The 19,555-nt window shown below is 45.1% G+C and overlaps 1 protein-coding gene across 3 annotated transcripts in view; it reads left to right on the top strand.

Moving 5' to 3' along the window:
• Nucleotides 1-19,555, top strand: part of PIP5K1C (phosphatidylinositol-4-phosphate 5-kinase type 1 gamma) — a 148,542-nt gene that overhangs the window by 84,447 nt on the left and 44,540 nt on the right. For all 3 annotated transcript variants that reach the window (XM_078668619.1, XM_078668618.1, XM_078668620.1), the window contains 8 exons: nucleotides 9,786-10,085; nucleotides 11,374-11,579; nucleotides 13,225-13,308; nucleotides 13,575-13,623; nucleotides 14,070-14,154; nucleotides 14,693-14,854; nucleotides 15,221-15,359; nucleotides 15,540-15,572. In XM_078668619.1, coding sequence (XP_078524745.1) covers nucleotides 9,786-10,085; nucleotides 11,374-11,579; nucleotides 13,225-13,308; nucleotides 13,575-13,623; nucleotides 14,070-14,154; nucleotides 14,693-14,854; nucleotides 15,221-15,359; nucleotides 15,540-15,572 — 1,058 coding nt within the window. The remainder of the gene's footprint in view (nucleotides 1-9,785; nucleotides 10,086-11,373; nucleotides 11,580-13,224; nucleotides 13,309-13,574; nucleotides 13,624-14,069; nucleotides 14,155-14,692; nucleotides 14,855-15,220; nucleotides 15,360-15,539; nucleotides 15,573-19,555) is intronic.

Genomic DNA, 19,555 nt, shown 5'->3' with positions numbered 1-19,555 from the left:
TTCAGGAGGCAGTGAGTTCCAAATCCTGGGTGCCATTCCTGAGAAAGAGCGTTTATAAGTTTTTTCCTTCCGGAATCTTCGAGGTTTTAGCAGAAGATTGATTGTGCCTCTAGTAATTCTAGAGCCGCCAGAGATTGACAGCTTCTGAGTGAGGTATCCGGGAGAGCTCAGGTGTACAGCCTTGTATGTCATGCAGGCTATTTTCAGATGTATTCTGGCTTCAAAAGGCAGCCAGTTCAAGGATTTCAAGTCAGGGGAGATATGCGAGTGTTTTTTTTGACCCAGTGATGAGTTTCGCTGCAGCGTTTAGAGAAGCTCTTCTCTTCTTTTTTTTTTTTTTTTTTTTTTTTTTTTTTTTTTTATAAAAACAATTTTTTATCTGCGTAACAAATTTACACGTTGACATTTAAAGCGACAATAGTACTGTGAAGACATAGAAATACAGTTATATGCAGTCGGTGTTGAAATTTACAGTATCATGTACAATATATCACTGTGTACTCTACTGATGTCCTCCGCCCCCTAATTCCTTTCTTACTCCCCCTCCTCTTCGTCAGAACTGGTAACATCTTCTTGTATCTCTTTTTAAATATTCCCATATACCCGGGACGCCACTTCTTCAAAATGCTTCGGACAGAACTTATAAAATTGGTCTGGGGAGGTAAGCAACCCCGTTTGCAGTGGGAGATCCTCACACTACCGTATTCACAAGGGGGGTATGACTTGCCAAATTTTGAATTATATTATTTGTGCGCACAGGCACATTTCGTGCATTACTGGTTTCATCCCCCTAGGTACACACCACAGGGGGTCACTGAATACTGGCTGGCACACCCAATCCCACTTGAAGGGGTGATTGTAGCGGAACCGGAGCGCAGGATTGGGGGCCCTTCTTCCATCCGTTGCCACGTACTCCAGGTCCTGAAACTGTATTCTCCGCTACTCCCCTTTGCGTATCATCACGCATGCCGCTACTGTCAGAAGGCATCTTTTCCAAGACAAAATCTAAATTTCAGATTCAGACTTGGGGGGTAGGGGGGGCTGCTATCTTTATCACAATGGAATTTTTAAAGACATGGCCCTGCTTTATCAAACAGCACAGCCCACTGCCATGGATATCTTTCTCTATGCAAGGCTGAGACAGGGTATCCTAGAATATACACCATCCTACCCCAGAGAACCTCCCACAGTTACTCCGCTTCATCAAGTGCTGCGCGCCCCTGAAGCTTCCCACTTGGTTTCCACCTTATACCACAGCATACACACAGACATTGAGTATAAACAATGCTTAGCTAGATCTCGCTGGGGTGCAGACCTGGGGAATGACCTTACGGACCAGCAATGGGATTATTGTTGCAAGCACACAGAATTGGTTTCCTCCAATCACCGTCTCCGTATAACACATTATAAATTCTTACATCGCACCTATTGTACACCAGTTAGACTACATCGCTATGGTTTGCGCGAACACACGAGATGTGATCGATGCAATGTTGATAACGCAGATTTCCTTCATTTGGCTTGGTCCTGTGCAGGGGTTCAATTGTACTGGCAACAAGTCTTTGAGGCCTTAACTCACATGATTTCCTTTGGGATACAGATGTCCCCATTGTTGACTTCGTTGGGCTATACTGACATGATGCCGCTGACTCAACGCAAATTTGTTGACTTTGGTTTAGTGTTAGCTAAGCGCCGGGTGGCATGTCGGTGGGGCAGGGGAAGGGCCCCAAAATTTAAGGATTGGTTGGGAGACCTAATTTTGTTGATCAGCTGCGCGCTTATGGTGAACTACTTCCCCAGGTTTCCAGGCCGCAAGATATATGGGCCCCTTTAACAGGTTATTTGTTGGAGCATCCGCTCTCGCCACAAGCTGACAACACTCTAGAACCTAGTTCATGACCATGTGGTATCTCATGAGGAAGACGTGAACTCAAGTTTTGTACAGTGGGAATTATTGTGTATTGTATAATGAATGCCTTTTTCTGCACATCACACTTTTTAATGGCTGGGATGCAAATGATGTAAATAGTGTATCCGACCACAGATGGTCTTATTCGATGGTAGAGCGATTGACGGTTAACTGGGGAGGGGGGTGGGGGGTGGGGGCACATGGGGGAGGGAGGGAGATTTAAGACAAGTCTTGCCACGGTGTTCTGCTGTAAAACCTGGAGTTTGGACAAGAGTTTTTTATTTATGGATGTAAGCAACACGTTCCCATAGTCCAGGCAATTAATAATTAATCCCTGGACAAGTGGCCTACGGGAGCAAAGGGGAATCCATTTAAAGATTTTCCTAAGGGATCGCATTAGTCCGTAGCATGTGTGTACCGTGGAGTTTACGTGGTTGGCCATGGAGAGTTTATTGTCCATTATTACTCCTAGGTTACGGACTGTTGTCTTGGGCGGGGGGCATGGTGCCAGTGAGGGCGGCCACCAGTCGGAGGACCAGATGTGTTGAGTATCACCAAAGAGCATGATCTCGGTCTTGCTCGCATTGAGCAGCAGATGATTTTTTGACATCCAGTCATTGACAGTTAGAATACATTGTTTAAATCTGCATTGGGTGTCGGTGTGATCAGGGCAGAGAGTGATTAGTACTTGTGTGTCATCGGCGTAAGACACAGTATCGAAACCATGGGCTCTGATTATTTTAGCCAGAGGCGACACTTATAAGTTAAAAAGAGTAGGGCTTAAAATTGATCCCTGGGGAACTCCTTTGTCAATAATCTGGTTCTTGGACAAGAATCCCCCTATTTGTACCTTCGAAGACCGGTCCGTTAGGTAGCTCTTTAGCCAATGTAAGGCGGGGCCCTCGACACCACAGTCTCGTAGGCGGTCCAAAAGGATGTCATGAGAGATGGTGTCGAAAGTGGCCACCAGATCGAGTAGGATAGCAGATTGGCATCTAAAGAGAGCCTGAAGTTGTCCACTATTTCTACCAGGGCCGTTTCGGTGCTATGATGTGCCCGGAAACCCGACTGAGATAGATCTAGGAAAGTGTTACTTTCTAAATGTTTGGACAGTTGGTTGTTGATCAAAGATTCCCTTACTTTCCCAAACAGGGGTAAGAGAGATTCTGATAGATACATCTGCCGTGTGGATTCCTCACCTTGTGAATACCCCCCTTGCGTCAGCAACATTCGGAAATTCTTTTTTCGTAGCCTCGCGCCGACGTGGACTCCTGACGTCATAGAGACACGACCTCGCTCGCGACTCCGCTGACGTCACCGACGCCTATAATAGGCCCACGCCGGCGTGATGACATCAGTTCCCTTTTTTCCGCGTCGTCGACGCTAACGGTTATCGGGAATCTCTGTAGCCAACGGATACTTTGTTGCCTATATTGTTACCTTTTTCTGCTTCTCTGTATCCTGTTTCTTCGACAATGTCTTCGAAAAAGACCGGATTCAAGCCCTGCAGAGAATGCGGCAAAATGATGTCCATTACCGACCCACACAGCGACTGCATCTGGTGCTTGAGCTCGGACCATGATGTGGAGGACTGCTCTTCGTGTAAGAAGATGAACCCGAAGGCCCTGAGGGAGAGAGAGGCGAAGCTCCTAGTGGCTAAGATGAAAGCTGGAAAGGGGAGATCGTCGAAGTCTCGTTCTCGAAGGGCGAGGTCGAAGTCGAGATCGAGGTCCAGGTCTAGATCTCGAGGAAGGTCGTCTTCGAAGTCGGCTTCGGATCATGTTTCAAAAAAGAGGAAACATAAGAAGAGGAGACATGAGTCCCGACGTCGTTCTGGTAAGGAGTCGGGATCGAGGTCGAGGTCACCGAAGGTTCGTTCGAAGGTAGTGACCATTGAGGTTTCGGATCCAGAACCTGAAGGTGAGGCTTCCCCTTCTGAGTCACGGGCGCCGTCTCCGGCTCCGTCTCCGACTCCGAAGCCGGCTCCGAGTCCATCTCCGGCGCCGTCTCCGGCCCGAGATGAGGAGGAGCATCATGAGGATGAGGGTTCCGAGCCATTAGGTGAGCCGAATCCGAACGCTCCTCGGGACAGGCCTGAAGGTTTTCATCCACCATTTCCTGCCCCAGGCCAGGACCCTTCTGCGTTTCTCAACGCGATGTATGGAGTCTTTTCGAGGTCGTGGTACCCCTCTGGTGCACCTTCGGGTCCCATGGGTCCTTTGGCTTTTAGCTTAGGAGTCCCTCACTCCTACCCTCCGGCTCCGTTTATGCCTTACATGCCGGCTCCGACGCCGCCGTCGTGGCATTTTCCGGCTCCACCGAAGCCGTCGACGCCGGTTCCGGCTTCGCCTGCTCCGGGTCGACCTAGAACACATCCCTCTGAACCTGCGGATTCGATCCCGACGTCGATTCCGAATCCGTCGGAGCCGATGGTGGATCCGAGGGCAAAACGGGTCAAGATGAGATCCAGAAGAGAGGCTCAGCGCCTTCTAGAAGAAAGGAGGTTTTTGGATTCACAATCTGACCTTGAAGAGGGTGAATTGGATGAAGATACTTTTGAGGATTTGGCAGAAGCAGGAAGCCTTGATTTCTCTCCAGAGTGGGAGTTACCATCAGGTTCTAGCACTCCTTCTAAGGACATTCAACCCTATCATTTGATTATGAGAAAGGCTGCCAGTCTCCTTAAGTTGACTTTGCCTACAGCAGAATTCAAATCTAATATTCTGACTGAAGTACTCCATTCTCCGAGTTCAGTGGTGGAACCTCTTCTTCCTTTCAATGATGCTCTGACAGAGCCCATTCTAGAGGTGTGGAAAAAACCTTTGTCGGCTCCAGCTGTCTCTAAAAGTGTAGCCAGAAGATACAGGGTTGCCCCTGATGATCCTGCCTTTTTAACCTCTCACCCTTCACCGGAGAGTTTGGTCATTCAGGCTGCATGCTCCAAGAAGAACGTTAGTGCTTTCCCTCAGGTTCCTTTTGAGAAGGAGGCAAAGAAGTAGGATCAGGTGGCAAAGAAGTCCTTCTCCTCTGCCAGTATGGCATTGAAGTCATCAAATGCCACTTGCTTGATGGGGAGATATTTACACGCTCTGATGGACTCTTTGCATGTTCTTGTTCCAAAAATTCCTGATGACAGCAGGAAGGATTTTGAGGAAGTCATCTCTGACGCTCAGGCAGCGGCTCGCCAGGTCATTCAGAGCGGTTTGGATACTGTAGACTCTGTGGCGCGCATTATGGGCACTGCTGTCGCTACTAGGAGGTCTGCCTGGTTGAAATCTTCTGACTTTTCGGCTGATGTTCAGGCGACATTATTAGATCTTCCTTTCGATGGTTCAGGCCTTTTTGGGAAGAAGGCTGATGCGGCCCTTGAGAGGTTTAAAGATTGCAAGGCGACTGCTAAATCCTTGGGTCTTCAAGTGAGAGGTTCTTCAACTGGCAGAAGATTCAGAGGTTTTGGCCGCCCTGCCTTTCGGAATTTCCGGCAAGGCCAGCAGCAGCAGCAGCAACAACAGCAGCAGCAAAACTCCTTGTACAGGTCATACAGGGGAAAGCAAAGAGTGCGTCCTCGTGGACGTCAGGCCTCTTCCTCCTCCACTTCCTCCAACCCCCCTGCCCCTGAGAAGCAGCCCTAGATCCGACATTCAGGATCATGTGGGTCCGGTTGGGGGTCGGCTTACCCATTTTCTACAGGATTGGGAATCGGTTACGTCAGATCTTTGGGTTCTCAATCTTGTAGAAAATGGGTATGCCCTTCCCTTTCGGGAATTCCCTCCCAATTTCCCTCCTTGCCAAGGGTATTGCTCCGAGGAGCATCTGTCTCTTCTGCAAGAGGAAGTGTTGACTCTGATAAGAAAGGGTGCGATAGAGGTGGTCCCAGAGCAGGAAAGGGGTCAGGGATGCTACTCCCGGTATTTCCTGATTCCGAAGAAGGATGGCAGGCTTCGTCCAATCCTGGATCTCAGAATCTTGAATCTCTATCTGAAGCAGGAGAAATTCAAGATGCTCACCCTTGCTCAGGTTCTTCAAGCGCTGCAAGAAGAAGACTGGATGGTGTCGCTCGACTTGCAGGATGCTTACTTTCACATCCCAATCCTGAAGTCGCACAGGAGGTATCTCCGTTTTACGGTGGGATCGCAGCACTACCAGTTTGCGGTCCTTCCGTTTGGACTTACTACTGCGCCTCGAGTCTTCACCAAGGTGATGGCAGTGGTGGCGGCGCATCTCAGGAGATCAGGGATTCCAGTATTCCCTTATTTGGACGACTGGCTGATCAAAGCGGAGTCGTCAGAGAGAGTGCTCCATCATTTGCGAGAGACAACTCAGTTGTTGTACAGGTTGGGTTTTTCAATAAATGTACCCAAGTCTCACCTGGTGCCCTCCCAGCGCAACCTGTTCATAGGTGCGGTACTGGACACAACCGTATGTCGTGCATTCCCTCCCCCTCAAAGGATTCGCGACATACGGGAGATGATTCCTTTGTTTTACAATGGAGCGGTCGTTCCAGTCCTGAAGGTCCTTCGCCTGCTCGGTCTGATGGCTTCATGCATTCTGTTGGTCAACCATGCAGGCTGGCACATGAGGGCGCTCCAGTGGTGCCTCCGCAAGCAGTGGTATCAGCACAGCGGAGATCTCAGGGAGTCAGTGAGGATCTCCAGAGAAGCTGCAGCGGATCTGTCTTGGTGGGGCGTGGAAGGCAATCTGTCCCAAGGAAAGCCTTTTCAACTTCCCCCATCGGTGGCCACGGTGATAACGGATGCATCCACTCTCGGGTGGGGTGCTCATCTGGGGGATCTAGAGGTCAAAGGACTTTGGTCTCCAGAGGAAAGGTTGCTTCACATCAACCTTCTAGAATTGCGGGCGATACGTTTGGCGCTCAAGGCCTTCCTCCCTTCCCTTCGCGGTCAGTCTGTTCAAGTCCTGACGGACAACAGGACTGCGATGTGGTACATCAACAAGCAGGGAGGAGTAGGGTCGCAGTGTCTCTGCAGAGAGGCTCTGCGTCTCTGGTCCTGGGTTCAGGACCATCGGATTTGTCTGATGGCAAATCATCTGGCCGGGGTTCTGAACGTTCGTGCAGACAGTCTCAGTCGGCAGTTTTCTGCCGACCACGAGTGGAGGCTTCACCCGGAGGTGGTTCACGACATCTTTCAAATGTGGGGGACTCCTCGGGTGGACCTGTTCGTCACTCGCGAGAATGCGCACTGCCTGTCGTTCTGCAGTCTCCAGTATCCGATGCAAGGAGCCTTGGGGGACGCGTTTCAGTTGAGTTGGAGAGGTCAACTCCTTTACGCGTTTCCCCCCATACCCTTGATTCCTCGGGTTCTGAGGAAGATTCGCCAGGACCGGGCCCAAGTCATATTGGTCGCTCCGGATTGGCCAAGAAGGGTGTGGTATACAGATCTACTCCACCTCTCCTCTCACCCGCCGCTCCGTCTCCCTCTCAGGGCAGACCTCCTCTCTCTGATGGAGGGGCAGGTTCTACACCCCCACCTCCAGACATTGCACCTTCATGCCTGGAGATTGAACGGGGCAACCTGAATTCCTTTTCCCTCCCGCCTGACGTTGTGGATGTCATCTTGTCAGCCAGGCGTGACTCCACTAAGTCCATCTATTCTTATAGATGGTCGAAATTTGTCACGTGGTGTGGGGAAAGGTCTGTTGATCCTTTGAGGGCCCATTTGTCTAATGTTCTCCAATTTGCTCTTTCTTTGGCACGGCAGGGTCTGGCGGTTGCCACGGTAAAGGGTTACCTGTCGGCGCTGTCGGCTTTTCTCTGCTTGCCTGACCAGCCCTCTCTTTTTAAGTCTCCTGTGGTCTTAAGGTTTTTGAAGGGTCTTACTAATATGTTCCCTCCTTCACCTTTCATTGTGCCTCAGTGGGATTTGAATCTTGTATTGACCTTTTTGATGGGTGCTCCCTTTGAGCCTCTCCACAAATGTCCCATGAGGCTTCTTACCCTTAAGACAGTCTTCCTGGTTGCAATAACCTCGGCAAGGAGGGTTAGTGAGCTTCAAGCTCTTAGTTCCAAGCCCCCATTCCTGACCATTCATGCTGAACGAATGGTTCTTAGGACCAGGGCTGCTTTTCTGCCTAAGGTGGTAACTCCTTTCCATCTGGGACAGTCCATTACCCTCCCTACCTTCTATCCTCCCCCTCACCCTTCTAAGGAGGAAGAGAGACTGCACCGCCTGGACCCTAAGAGGGCGGTGTCCTTTTACTTGGACAGATCCAAGGACTTTCGTTTGGAAGACCAGCTCTTCGTTGGATTTGCTGGCTGCAAGAAAGGAAGGGCGGTCCATAAAAGAACTTTATCGAGATGGATCGTCCTCTGCATAAAGATCTGCTACTCTTTGGCCGGTAAGGAACCACCAGAGGGTATAAGGGCTCATTCAACTAGAGCTAAGTCTTCAACCTCAGCATTGGCTAGAGGTGTGCCTGTTGAGGATATTTGTAGGGCGGCAACTTGGTCTTCCCTCCACACTTTCGCGAAGCATTACTGCTTGGATTCCGAAGTGAGGAGGGACGGCCACTTTGCTCGCTCTGTCCTTCAGGATTTCCTGGTTTAGAAGAGTGGACACCCTCCTCCGGGAGTGGGGACTGCTGTGGGACTCTATTCACAAGGTGAGGAATCCACACGGCAGATGTATCTATCAGAAGAACAAGTTACTTACCTTCGGTAACGCTTTTTCTGGTAGATACTATATCTGCCTGTGGATTCCTCACTGACCCACCCGCCTCCCCGTTGTCCACTCTTCTATGCCAGAGTTACTGTAATGTAATATATATATATTTTGTTGTCAAGGAAATGTTTCAGTTGCTTTCCTGCTTTTGCTTAACACTGTGTGTTTTGCCTTGAGTACTGTGTACTGTGTATACTTGTATATTTCTACTGTCATTGGTCCGTCCGTGTGCCTCGATGGCACGGAAAAAAGGGCGGAACTGATGTCATCACGCCGGCGTGGGCCTATTATAGGCGTCGGTGACGTCAGCGGAGTCGCGAGCGAGGTCGTGTCTCTATGACGTCAGGAGTCCACGTCGGCGCGAGGCTACGAAAAAAGAATTTCCGAATGTTGCTGACGCAAGGGGGGTATTCACAAGGTGAGGAATCCACAGGCAGATATAGTATCTACCAGAAAAAGCGTTACCGAAGGTAAGTAACTTGTTCGATTGGTCTATAGTTGGATAGTACTTTGGGATTAGCTGAAGGTTTTTTTAAAAATGGGCCTAACAATGGCTTCTTTCCAGTGAAGGGGTACCGTAGATTGCGATAATGAGAGATTAAGAATTTGGGTTGGGTTAGAAATCAACACTGGTGAAACCTTTGATAAGATCTGGTTAGTTCACTTGGGCTCTGAGCTGAAGGTTGAAAGTGTTTCACAGTTTTGGGCTCTGCACGCCATCTTTGATTTTCTAGTACAAGTGTTTGATCACCTGAGAAGAAGCTCACTGGCTGGTATACAAAGGCAGCTAATTGTGTGGATATTGAGGACTTTTACTCCAGGTTGCTTTGCTTTACATTTTATTCTGGATTCCCACAGGAGCCGTGGAATACTGTCTGGGCCTGCTTGACATAGTCCGGTTGCCATAAATAAAGAACTTTTCGGTGGCCTAGTTGTTCATTCTTTGAGGCCTAGCGATAATTTGGGGGGGGAGGCTGGTAAAGACTATATTGATATAGTCTAGAATGTCATAACCAACAATGAAGTGTTAGCGCTATAAAGTGATTAGTTTGTAGAAGCAAAATATTTAGTGTCGCAAAGACAAGTGAAAAGTCACACATTTAGCAAATCTAGCCCATGCTGGAGGGTGCCTCTCTGCTTTGATAAGCTCTTCAGCTTCTGATCGCTAACCATTTCTCACTCTCCATTATCCGCAGAACTTGAACCAGAATCCTCGTACCCTCCTGCCCAAGTTTTATGGGCTCTACTGTGTCCAGTCAGGTGGCAAAAACATCCGTGTAGCTGTTATGAACAATGTACTGCCTCGGGTGGTGAAGATGCACATGAAGTATGACCTCAAGGGCTCCACTTATAAGCGTCGAGCTTCCAGAAAAGAACGTGAGAAGTCCCGACCCACTTTCAAGGACTTGGACTTCATCCAAGAAGCTCCAGAAGGACTAATGTTGGATGGGGACACCTTGAGTGCATTGGTGAAAACACTGCAGAGGGACTGCTTGGTATGCTAGCCATTGGCTTCCTTTCAAACACAACACAGTGAACTGTAAATCTGTTTGTGCCTCAAACCCAACACTACCTGTTCCCTGATTAGTATAGCCATTTCTTCCACTCAATTAACACAGCTTCAGTTCAAACACAACCTTTGCTTAGTTATGTGCAGTGCATGCAGGGCAATATATTTGTAAAACACAGCCCATTCTCTACCATCCAAGGCATTCAATTCCCATCTCATCCCAATTTTAGTACATCAAACATAACACCCTCATTCCTGAACTAATGCTTTAGTATCATCCTAGCCCATCAAGCCGACTGGCGCTTCAGCTTTGTAATTCACTGAACACTCCAGTACGCCAGGCTGGCTCCAGTGCATCAAACCCAAAGCATCCGGTTATTGGTATTTTGCACCTTACACCTGCCCAGTCTTGTTTTACTCTATCAAACTCAAAAACGTCTGTCATAATCCAGTGCATGAAACCTAAAACATCGTCTGCAATTACCCAGTGCCTCAAAGGTGTGACTGTCCAAAACGTATTTAAGTACTTTCAAAATGCACCTCTCTCCATCCTCATGCACTGCATCAACTCCAACACCGTCAGTTCATCAAACTAATAATGTTCCAAAATTTCTCTTGGGTATCAGAATTAACATCTCCACGTTTTGCCCTGTGCTTCAAACCCAAAACCATCCCAGCCTTGATAAACCAAAAACCCAATATATCACTGGTCTTGTTTTAATGCTTTAAACATAATATGGCCCAGGCTTTGTTGTAGTCCATTATACTAGACCTGTTCCTTCATCCCTGTAGTCCATCATACTCTGCAACACAGCTACCTTGAATTCAATCAAATCTAATGCCAAAAAATTAAAGCGGCCCAGGACTTGTTGAGTACATCTAACATAACATAAACATGCCCATGCCAAGCTACAGTCCATGTGGGCTACAATAGATTTAATTTCTCAGTGCTTCCAAGTTCATATGCCGGTGGCCAAGGCCTTTTGTGTTCCAGTCTTCAGCTCTCAAAAGAGTCTTTGCTTGTTTGTGTTCCTTCAATTAACAGCTGTTACTGCTTTTATTATATTGATCATGTTAATTTTGGTGACGCTGCATAACTACCCCTACTCGTTACAGTGCATCGAAGCACAAGATTAAAAATATTTAGTGCAGAAAGATGTTTGAAAATGCAGATTTGTTGAGTAAATGTTGATGACCAGTGGAACGCCGCTACAGTTTTCGCATTTGTACAGTGGTGCGCCACCCATTCTTCCTCTAACCTTATTAACTTGCAGGTGCTGGAAAGTTTCAAGATCATGGACTACAGCTTGCTCCTGGGAGTGCACAACATGGACCTGCAAGAGCGTGAGAAGCAAACCGATGGAGCACAGAGTACATCTGACGAAAAACGGCCAATTGGACAGAAGGCTCTCTACTCAACAGCTATGGAATCCATCCAAGGAGGTGCTGCAAGGGGCGAGTCTATTGACACTGATGACACGTAGGTAGAACTGAGGGAGACTCTAATATGTAACTTGGTTAAAGTCACCACGGCTCAAGTTTTAAAATTCACATTTGAGCTGGTGCTGGGTTATCTCTGCCCACTCTTTTCCAGTTACACTGAGCAGGTTGGCTCTTTACTAGGAACTTCCCACATAAGAGGTCTGTAGGGATTTGTAAGGTAGTCAGAGGTTTACTTCGAATGTGAATGGTATCAGGTTCTCAAAATCAAAAGCTGGAAGCTGGGTAAAGTTGGTTTACAATGAAAGGAAGAGGGAATACTGTGTAACTATTGTGGTAGGTTTAGACGAGCAGCAGAGTTTGCCATCAGATTAAGTATGGTAAAGAGGTAAGACCGAAACACTGGACTGGGTTTCAATCGCAAAATATTTCTTTAGGGCATAGGAAGATTATATGAACATCAATGTGTTTTTATACTGAGCAAACAAATACACTGTAACTCATTGGTCTAACAAGTACATTCTTGGAATAGTGCATCCTCTAAGTTGAGTCACAGTGAATACATTTTCAGACGGAATATACCTAGTTTCATAGATTTCCAGTTTGTGCGAAGAGTTTAGTACATATGTTACACTGGAGACCCGGTCTTTCCTGGTTTCGGAAGCACACCATTTTGCATAAAGGAAAGGTTGGGGCATGTCGCCATTCCTTTGTTGCAATTCTGCGTAATCCTTGCTGTAACTTTGTGTTATTTTGTGTGTACCATTGTAAGTAAAGTATGACTAGCGGACATCAGTACCAACGCCGATGTTCAATGATGAGGATTTTAACACTGTGTGGGCAGAATATGTGATGACTAACCTTTCCCTTCCACAATGCTTAGGTTACTGAGTATTGCAAGTTGCACAGATTATCGGGCCACTACAGTGTTTTCAATTCACCACAGACATTCTGTTAAAAGCTGGGCAGTATATAGCTAATTCTGCTTAGAAAATAATTTTCACTTGAACTATTACCTGCCGCAGAGAAATGAGTTACATTCCTGTTCTTTTTTGTTGTGTTCCTCCTGGGAGCCTCATCGCATTTGTAGTTGCAACCTAGAGACTCTTCTAGAATCGAATGGGTGCCAATGGACCCCTTGCCTTTTCAGTAACTTTTCAGTGGTTCACTAGCTTGATTTCAGTCCTAAGACATTAATTAATACGCGTGGACAGGAGTCACTATTTTGAAGGAACACCTACAGGAAGTTCCTTCCAAATAGATATTCATTTTCCGTTTCTAAATCATTTTTAGGAGTTGTAAAAAAGAAGTTAAATGCTCCTAAAATTGGTTTAGTACATTGCAAAAATCATTTTTTGCTGTCACAAACTCAGAATCTGATCGTTTACTGCCGTAAATATGCTTTGTGCGTCTGTCCCCATGTTCTTAATCATCAATTTATTAAGTCGGTTTTTTGCCTTCAGTTGTGTTTCCTTTGTTAGGGAGTTAGGTGTATGCCCAATTGGACAAGCTTGCCACATAAAACAGCCTAATTTGTGCAGACGTTCCCTTCTATATTTTCCCTTAAAATTACTTTTTCTTTCAATGACTCTGAAGTCCCCCTGGAATGTCTGTCTGAAAGCATGATCTAACAGCAAATGCATTGTTTTTTTTGTTTATTATCCCTGCCCTCTCTCCGCATCCAGAATGGGTGGTATCCCAGCCATCAACCATCGGGGAGAACGGCTCTTACTGTACATTGGAATTATTGACATCCTTCAGTCCTACAGGTGAGTGTACCACTATGAATATGTTGCTGTAATCTGATGTAGAAAATATATTTTTATTCTATAACATCACCTTGAATGGAAATTTACTGAAAGAGAATAATTGCTTGCTTTGATTGGGAATCTGACTGGTGAGTTGTGAGAGAGGGACAGGACATAAGACAGTTATTAAATCAATTTTAAAATCTTGCGTTGAGTATTTGCTTTTTCCATATAACAGCAAAAAATAAAACAGAATGCAAGATGACATGGTGTGGTTTGTTTTCCAGGTTGATTAAGAAACTGGAACATACATGGAAGGCCCTGGTTCATGATGGAGTAAGTTTCCAACAGTCAGATATCTGTTTCTTGCTGTTTAGCCAAACTTTAAACCTATCTGTTCCATGTTCTTCAGTCTCTTTTGTCTGTTGATGAACTATAAAGAGCCATTTTGTAAATTGCGTAAACCATAATAATCTGTATATGCTCTACACAACTCGATGATTGTCCCAAAAAAATAATCTAAATAAGTACTTGTGACAAGTGATGTTTGAACGAGGCATAATCTCTGTAGAAAATGTATACCATCTTTCGTGTTATGAGAGTAGCAGTACAGGACAGGGTGTCCCCCTATATTCATATGGGGAAATGCGCACAACTGTCCACATATAGTCTAGATGACTTCATGCCATTTCACTGACTGGGGTGTTGGGTTCTATCAAGAAATTAGTTAATTATATGTCCCCAGCATGAGATCCTGACCTTTACCCCTTATGATTCTACAGGACACAGTCTCTGTGCATAGGCCCAGTTTCTACGCTGAGAGATTCTTCAAATTCATGAGCAACACTGTGTTTCGGAAGACTTCATGTAAGTATATACAAGATTGCTTCTACCTCAATACAGGAATCTCTCCACCTTCACCCTTGTGTCCAGTTTTTTAGACCCACTGGTATGTCTAGCTGAGCCATGGAACAAATTCCAAGGAGGAAGTAACAATTATCTTCTTTCGGCCCTTTGAGTGTCTCTCCCATTAAACAGCAATACAAAGTTTATTTTTGGCATATGGTACCACTTTCTTTAGGCTTGACTTAATTTGACGTGTCTGTTCCAAATGTTTGAGTAGTAATGCTGAGATTCCCTGCTCCGATGTTGGTGAACTTACTGAGGGCTAATAACAGGCCTTGAACTAATCCCATTTGAATTAGTACATGAAGGCCAAACATCCATTATCCTGTGGACAGCCTCAGATCCTTTGGCACAGGAGAGCAGCTCCAGTAACCTTTTCAGGAATGGGTGTTCCTTGTTGAGTTTCAAAGTGGGCAGGTTATTAGTGCACTGACCAGCGATTATACCTTGAATATATTGATGCCCATTTTTGACTGGTTGCCTTTGTCTTTCCTGATAGCATTAAAATCTTCCCCATCGAAGAAAGGGCGTAGTGGCCTTCTGGCCCCCAAACATCAAGGCCCCACAGCAGCTTTCTCTGCCAGCCAGATTCCTACAGAGCACGAGGAGAAGACGTACGACTTGCGAGGGGCCAGAAGTTATCCTACACTGGAAGATGAAGGTTTGAGCTGTGTATTTCGTACCATTGTCTTTCCCTGCACATAGAAAGTTTTTGTCAGTCTTAATTGTATTTACACCAGCCTTTTCTGTATTAGACGGAGGAATGTGGGAAACTCTTGTGTACCTGTAGGGACCTCCATTTGAATGGTAGGAAAAGGAAGGTACAATGATTGCTCAATCATGCCAAACCACATTCCTTTTCACTTAATGCAAAGACCAATCGGCAGTAAGGAAGCTTAATTATCTTGTGTCTAAAAGATATTGGGTACAATTCTTAAGAAGTACCAACAAATGCTCTTCTGAAACTATACATTTCAACTGTTACCTCATCCATTTTCCTACACCGGATTGTCTCCAACCCTTTCAGGACGACCAGACCTACTACCCTGCACACCACCATCATTCGAAGAAGCGACCACCGCCTCAATTGCAACCACTCTGTCCTCGACCTCACTATCCATCCCAGAGCGATCACCCTCTGAGAGTTCCGAGCAGCCAAGATACAGGCAAGAAGTACTGTTACGTTCTCCAGCGTTGACCTTTGTGACAGAACAATGCAGGTGTATATGGCTGTGCATGTGCGAGTTATCCTATGGCGAAACTTGCAAGGGAGAATGGAATGGTTCTAACAGGATTATGGTCTCTAACTGAAGAATTCCTTGTTTTTTCTCATTGTCCATTTTTAGGAGGCGCACTCACTCTGCGGGGCAGGAGGGCAGGTAAGCAGTAGCTTCTCCCATGTCATGCGTTAGTGTGTATTACCATGGAAGTGTTCTACAATAACAAAATCTTGGCTTCCTAATTTCTTTTACTGTGTACAGTAGTACTGGTGTGACCATGAATGCCTCATCCTTATACAGCCTCCTCACCTAATGATAAAATGTGGTGCAGGCTTAAAGAGATGCACCTCAAAATTAATATTGGTATGTTCACCCACACTTAGAAGCCACCACATTGTAACTTCAAGCATACAGTTTTATTTTGGATTATACATAGAAACAGATTCTGAAAACAGCAAAAATTGGATAAAAGTTGCTATTAGATAGCTCCATGAATATGTAAAAAGTCATGATAACAAGGACAATCCTCTCAGCAAAGATACATGTCTTTACCCATGTTTTCCCCAAAATATAATCGTATGAACATCAAAAACAATGAACTGCTGCAGCTTGAATTCAACAGGATGCCCTAAATTCTCCCACACCAGCCAATATGTACAAGACTACCTTTATAAAAGTATTGTCAAAGGCTGGTTCGCCACTGGAGTCACCATATTCATTGTGATGATCCAAAACCTTTTGCCTCAAACATACAGCACACAGAGTTAATCCTCTACTGTACAGACCTTAGGAGATCCATTTTGCACATGAAAGCAAACTCTTTGAAAGCTCTCAGTCTCATTTAAATGGAGTCCAACCTTATTCACTATGCTGTACCAGAAATGCCTTCTGCATAAAATGCACACCAATCCACCAAACACCGTAAAGAACAAAGGGACCCAGTCGTTACAGAAATATGGTTCAAATAGAGACTTGTTAACCAAGATACTCAAGCTGGCCAGAAACCAATGTAGAACCTTATTTGATAATGCCCTTTCTCAACTTTACTTTCTTTCCTCTCTCTCTAAGGTTTTACAGATTAAAACACGGAGTTGCAGAAATACACAAAGCCTATAGAAATAAAAATCTATACCAAGTAGATGTTTGGGTATATAATTATACGTGCATAGTAAGCTCTTTATTGATAAAAAGTATACATTATTCACGCCTGTGATATGGGATCATTTGTTTTTTTTTTCCACCCTAAACTCTCAATTTAAATCGTGACAATTGGGCATTGTTAAATGCTTGTGAATAAATAAATGACTGTCTCAGACAAAATTTTTCAAAACATTTGAATAATGTAATTTTCAGGTAAAAGAAAAAATACCTAGTAAAGTAATTATTCACGAAATCTTCTTTGGGTTCACAGGATTTAAACAAATTCTGAAGATTTCTGTTTTCCTGTATCTGGAAAACTCCCAGAAAAACTGGCTCAGGGACAGCTGCAAAAGTGTGCAGAGGAAAATTATCTGATTTAGCTTTTGTAAATGGGAGTTTGTCCCTGCTACACTAATGAGCTGGTATAATAGTCCTTTAGACAACCTGCAATGGATTGTAGACAATGGAAATGTTTATATGCTAATCTGCTTGGATTGGTCGATGGCTTTCAAGACACCATCTACAACGGCATCCTGAAAAATAGTTTGACTGAAGCAGGATTCAAATGTTTGGCTGTAAAATGGATCATATCTTTTCTCTGTGGGACAGATCAATTAGTGGCTTTACATCAATGTTATTTTCAAAGCCTGGACTCTGAGCTCATGTGTCTGTAGGGGGCCACTTGCCTCTCCTTTTTGCTCACTCTGTCCACATAGCCACTCGCGATGTGTCTCCTTCAGGTCAGGCCCTTATTTACATGTTTTCAGATGACGCTCAGCTCATTTTTAGGGTCGAGCTTGTATGAGCCATGCGCTAGCGAACACGTCCTCACTTGTGAGACACTATTGTTTACCAAAAGGGCTTGGAGCCCTCTCATTGCTTACCATTCGTTGGCTTCATTGGCACTATTCTTTGCTGCCTCCTAATGGCTGGTGTGTGTCAGGCATCACTTCCTGTTACTTTTCTGGAACAAGGACCACACACAAATTGACTCTTCCTGATTAGTGTTCGTACGCTGCTCACACTGTGATTGTCGTACTAGTTATTTTTTCCCTGTGTTGTTGCTTCTCCAATTTCACAGTGTTGCTGCCCTTCCCCCTCTACGCTGTTGCTGCGGCACATACCCCCAGCTCTTCCTCTCCACCCCCTTCCTTGCTTACCCATCCTGCATAAAAACAAGCATTTTTTCCACTGCTGCAATCATAAAGATCCGAAAACCAAGCTGCCGTTTCGTGCCAGTTTCTCATTCTTCCTTTCATTCCACTTTCGAATTCAGCCGCGTTACATTTGATTTCATGAACTCAAACTGTACTTAAGTTGTCTAAACACAATGATAAGCATATTCTTTTACGGTAATATTTTTGTTTAAATTACAAGAACAGTTGAGAGAATCAAACAGCCTGCTTTGAAGGGTTCTTTTTATGGAAAGAATTTTAGTTAATGTAATATTGCTTAAACTCCCTACAGCCTCGTACACTCAAGTAGCTATTGCTCCCCCTTAATGCATAATGTAGCAAGTAAACATGTTTGAGTCAGCAGCAATCTGAAGCAGTAGAAGCGGCACAAGAGCAACAAAAATTCATTTCCTGGGTTTGTGCAGCTTCATAAGTATGAGGAAAGGGAAGGGAAGTGATGTAAATGCAATGTGAAGATGCCACATAACAAAAGTGAACGTTTATCTCTTGTGTGTATACATATCCCACAAATATTGCGTGTTACAATTCAAATGCCATTTTTTCACTTAATTGCGTTTGAACCAGGTTGCTTGTCAGATCTCTATTTGTCAACATTTGAAGAGCTTTTTGGATTTGCCAAGATTTGTTTAGCCTGCTGTGCAACATGGCAGACATTAAGGAAAATAAAAGCGATATGACATGCTGGCCTTGTTATAGTACTTTTTTTCCTTTACTTTCAGCCATTTTGCACAGTGGCTACGCTGCTGTACAACATGGCTAAAAAACATTGACTAAATCTATAGTTCTCGTATAGACAAAACCTATTGTCTTTGCCAATGCTTGTTGCCTATGTCAACAGGCTAGGAAACAAACCTCTCGGAACCACTGACCCTTGGCAAACGGCTTCACTGTCGCTCTGTGGCATATCTCCAGAGTTTTCTTTATCGAACTGCAAAGGCTGATTTCTGCATACACCACCATTCAAATAACTGACTAGTATCTACCACTCAAATTACTTTCATATTTCACTATACTAATTCACCACTAATCCTTTATGGGTTCCGAAGTAGCGTGCTAATTGCCAAAAACGCGCTTCAACACCCCATCAGGGGTAACCAGTGCTATATAAATACAGACCTTTTTTTCCCTCTTCTATCCTTCTGCTATCCTGTGAATCCAAATAACTGACTAACCTATCCACCACTCAAATTACTTTCCTATTTCACTATACTAATTCAACACTAATCCTTTATGGGTTCCGGAGTTGCGTGCTACTCGCGGAAAAAGCACTTAGACGCCAAATCAGGGGTAGTAAGCGCTATATAAATGCAATTGCAATGCAATACAATTTTGTACCCTCTCCTGACCATAAATAACAGGATCCCCACCAGTCCTTTCGGAAGTTGACTGCATTCGGGGTGTCCTTATTGACACCATGTGGCAAACGTCTACTTCAAACAACTAATGTTCCTCAAAAAGATGTACCCATTTATTGACACCAGCAGTCACATCCCAGCTGTAAATGCCGTAATTTAATCAGTGCTAGACTGTGTCAATCGTGTATATCTTGCCACCCTAAAAAACGTCTGTCTCCTCTTCAGGTGACTCCGGCTACTACTGTCTGTCTGAGTTCAGGTGGAACTAGTTGTTCAAATGCCTGAGCATTGTCCAGAAGGCAGCATATCAGAATGTCCCTATCTTATTGGCTTCAAAGTTGACTCTATTGCCCTAGCAGGTCTCTCTTCTTCAGACTGTGTCCCCCTTGTGCTACTTAAACTAAGAACAATGAGCTATGCACATCCTATCCCATGAGCTGCTGCAAGCATT

This window comes from Lissotriton helveticus, chromosome 12 (genome assembly GCF_964261635.1).
Source record: "Lissotriton helveticus chromosome 12, aLisHel1.1, whole genome shotgun sequence".
NCBI lineage: Eukaryota > Metazoa > Chordata > Amphibia > Caudata > Salamandridae > Lissotriton > Lissotriton helveticus.
Note: the sequence above shows the minus strand (reverse complement) of the source record. Positions and strands in the feature narration are given on the sequence as shown.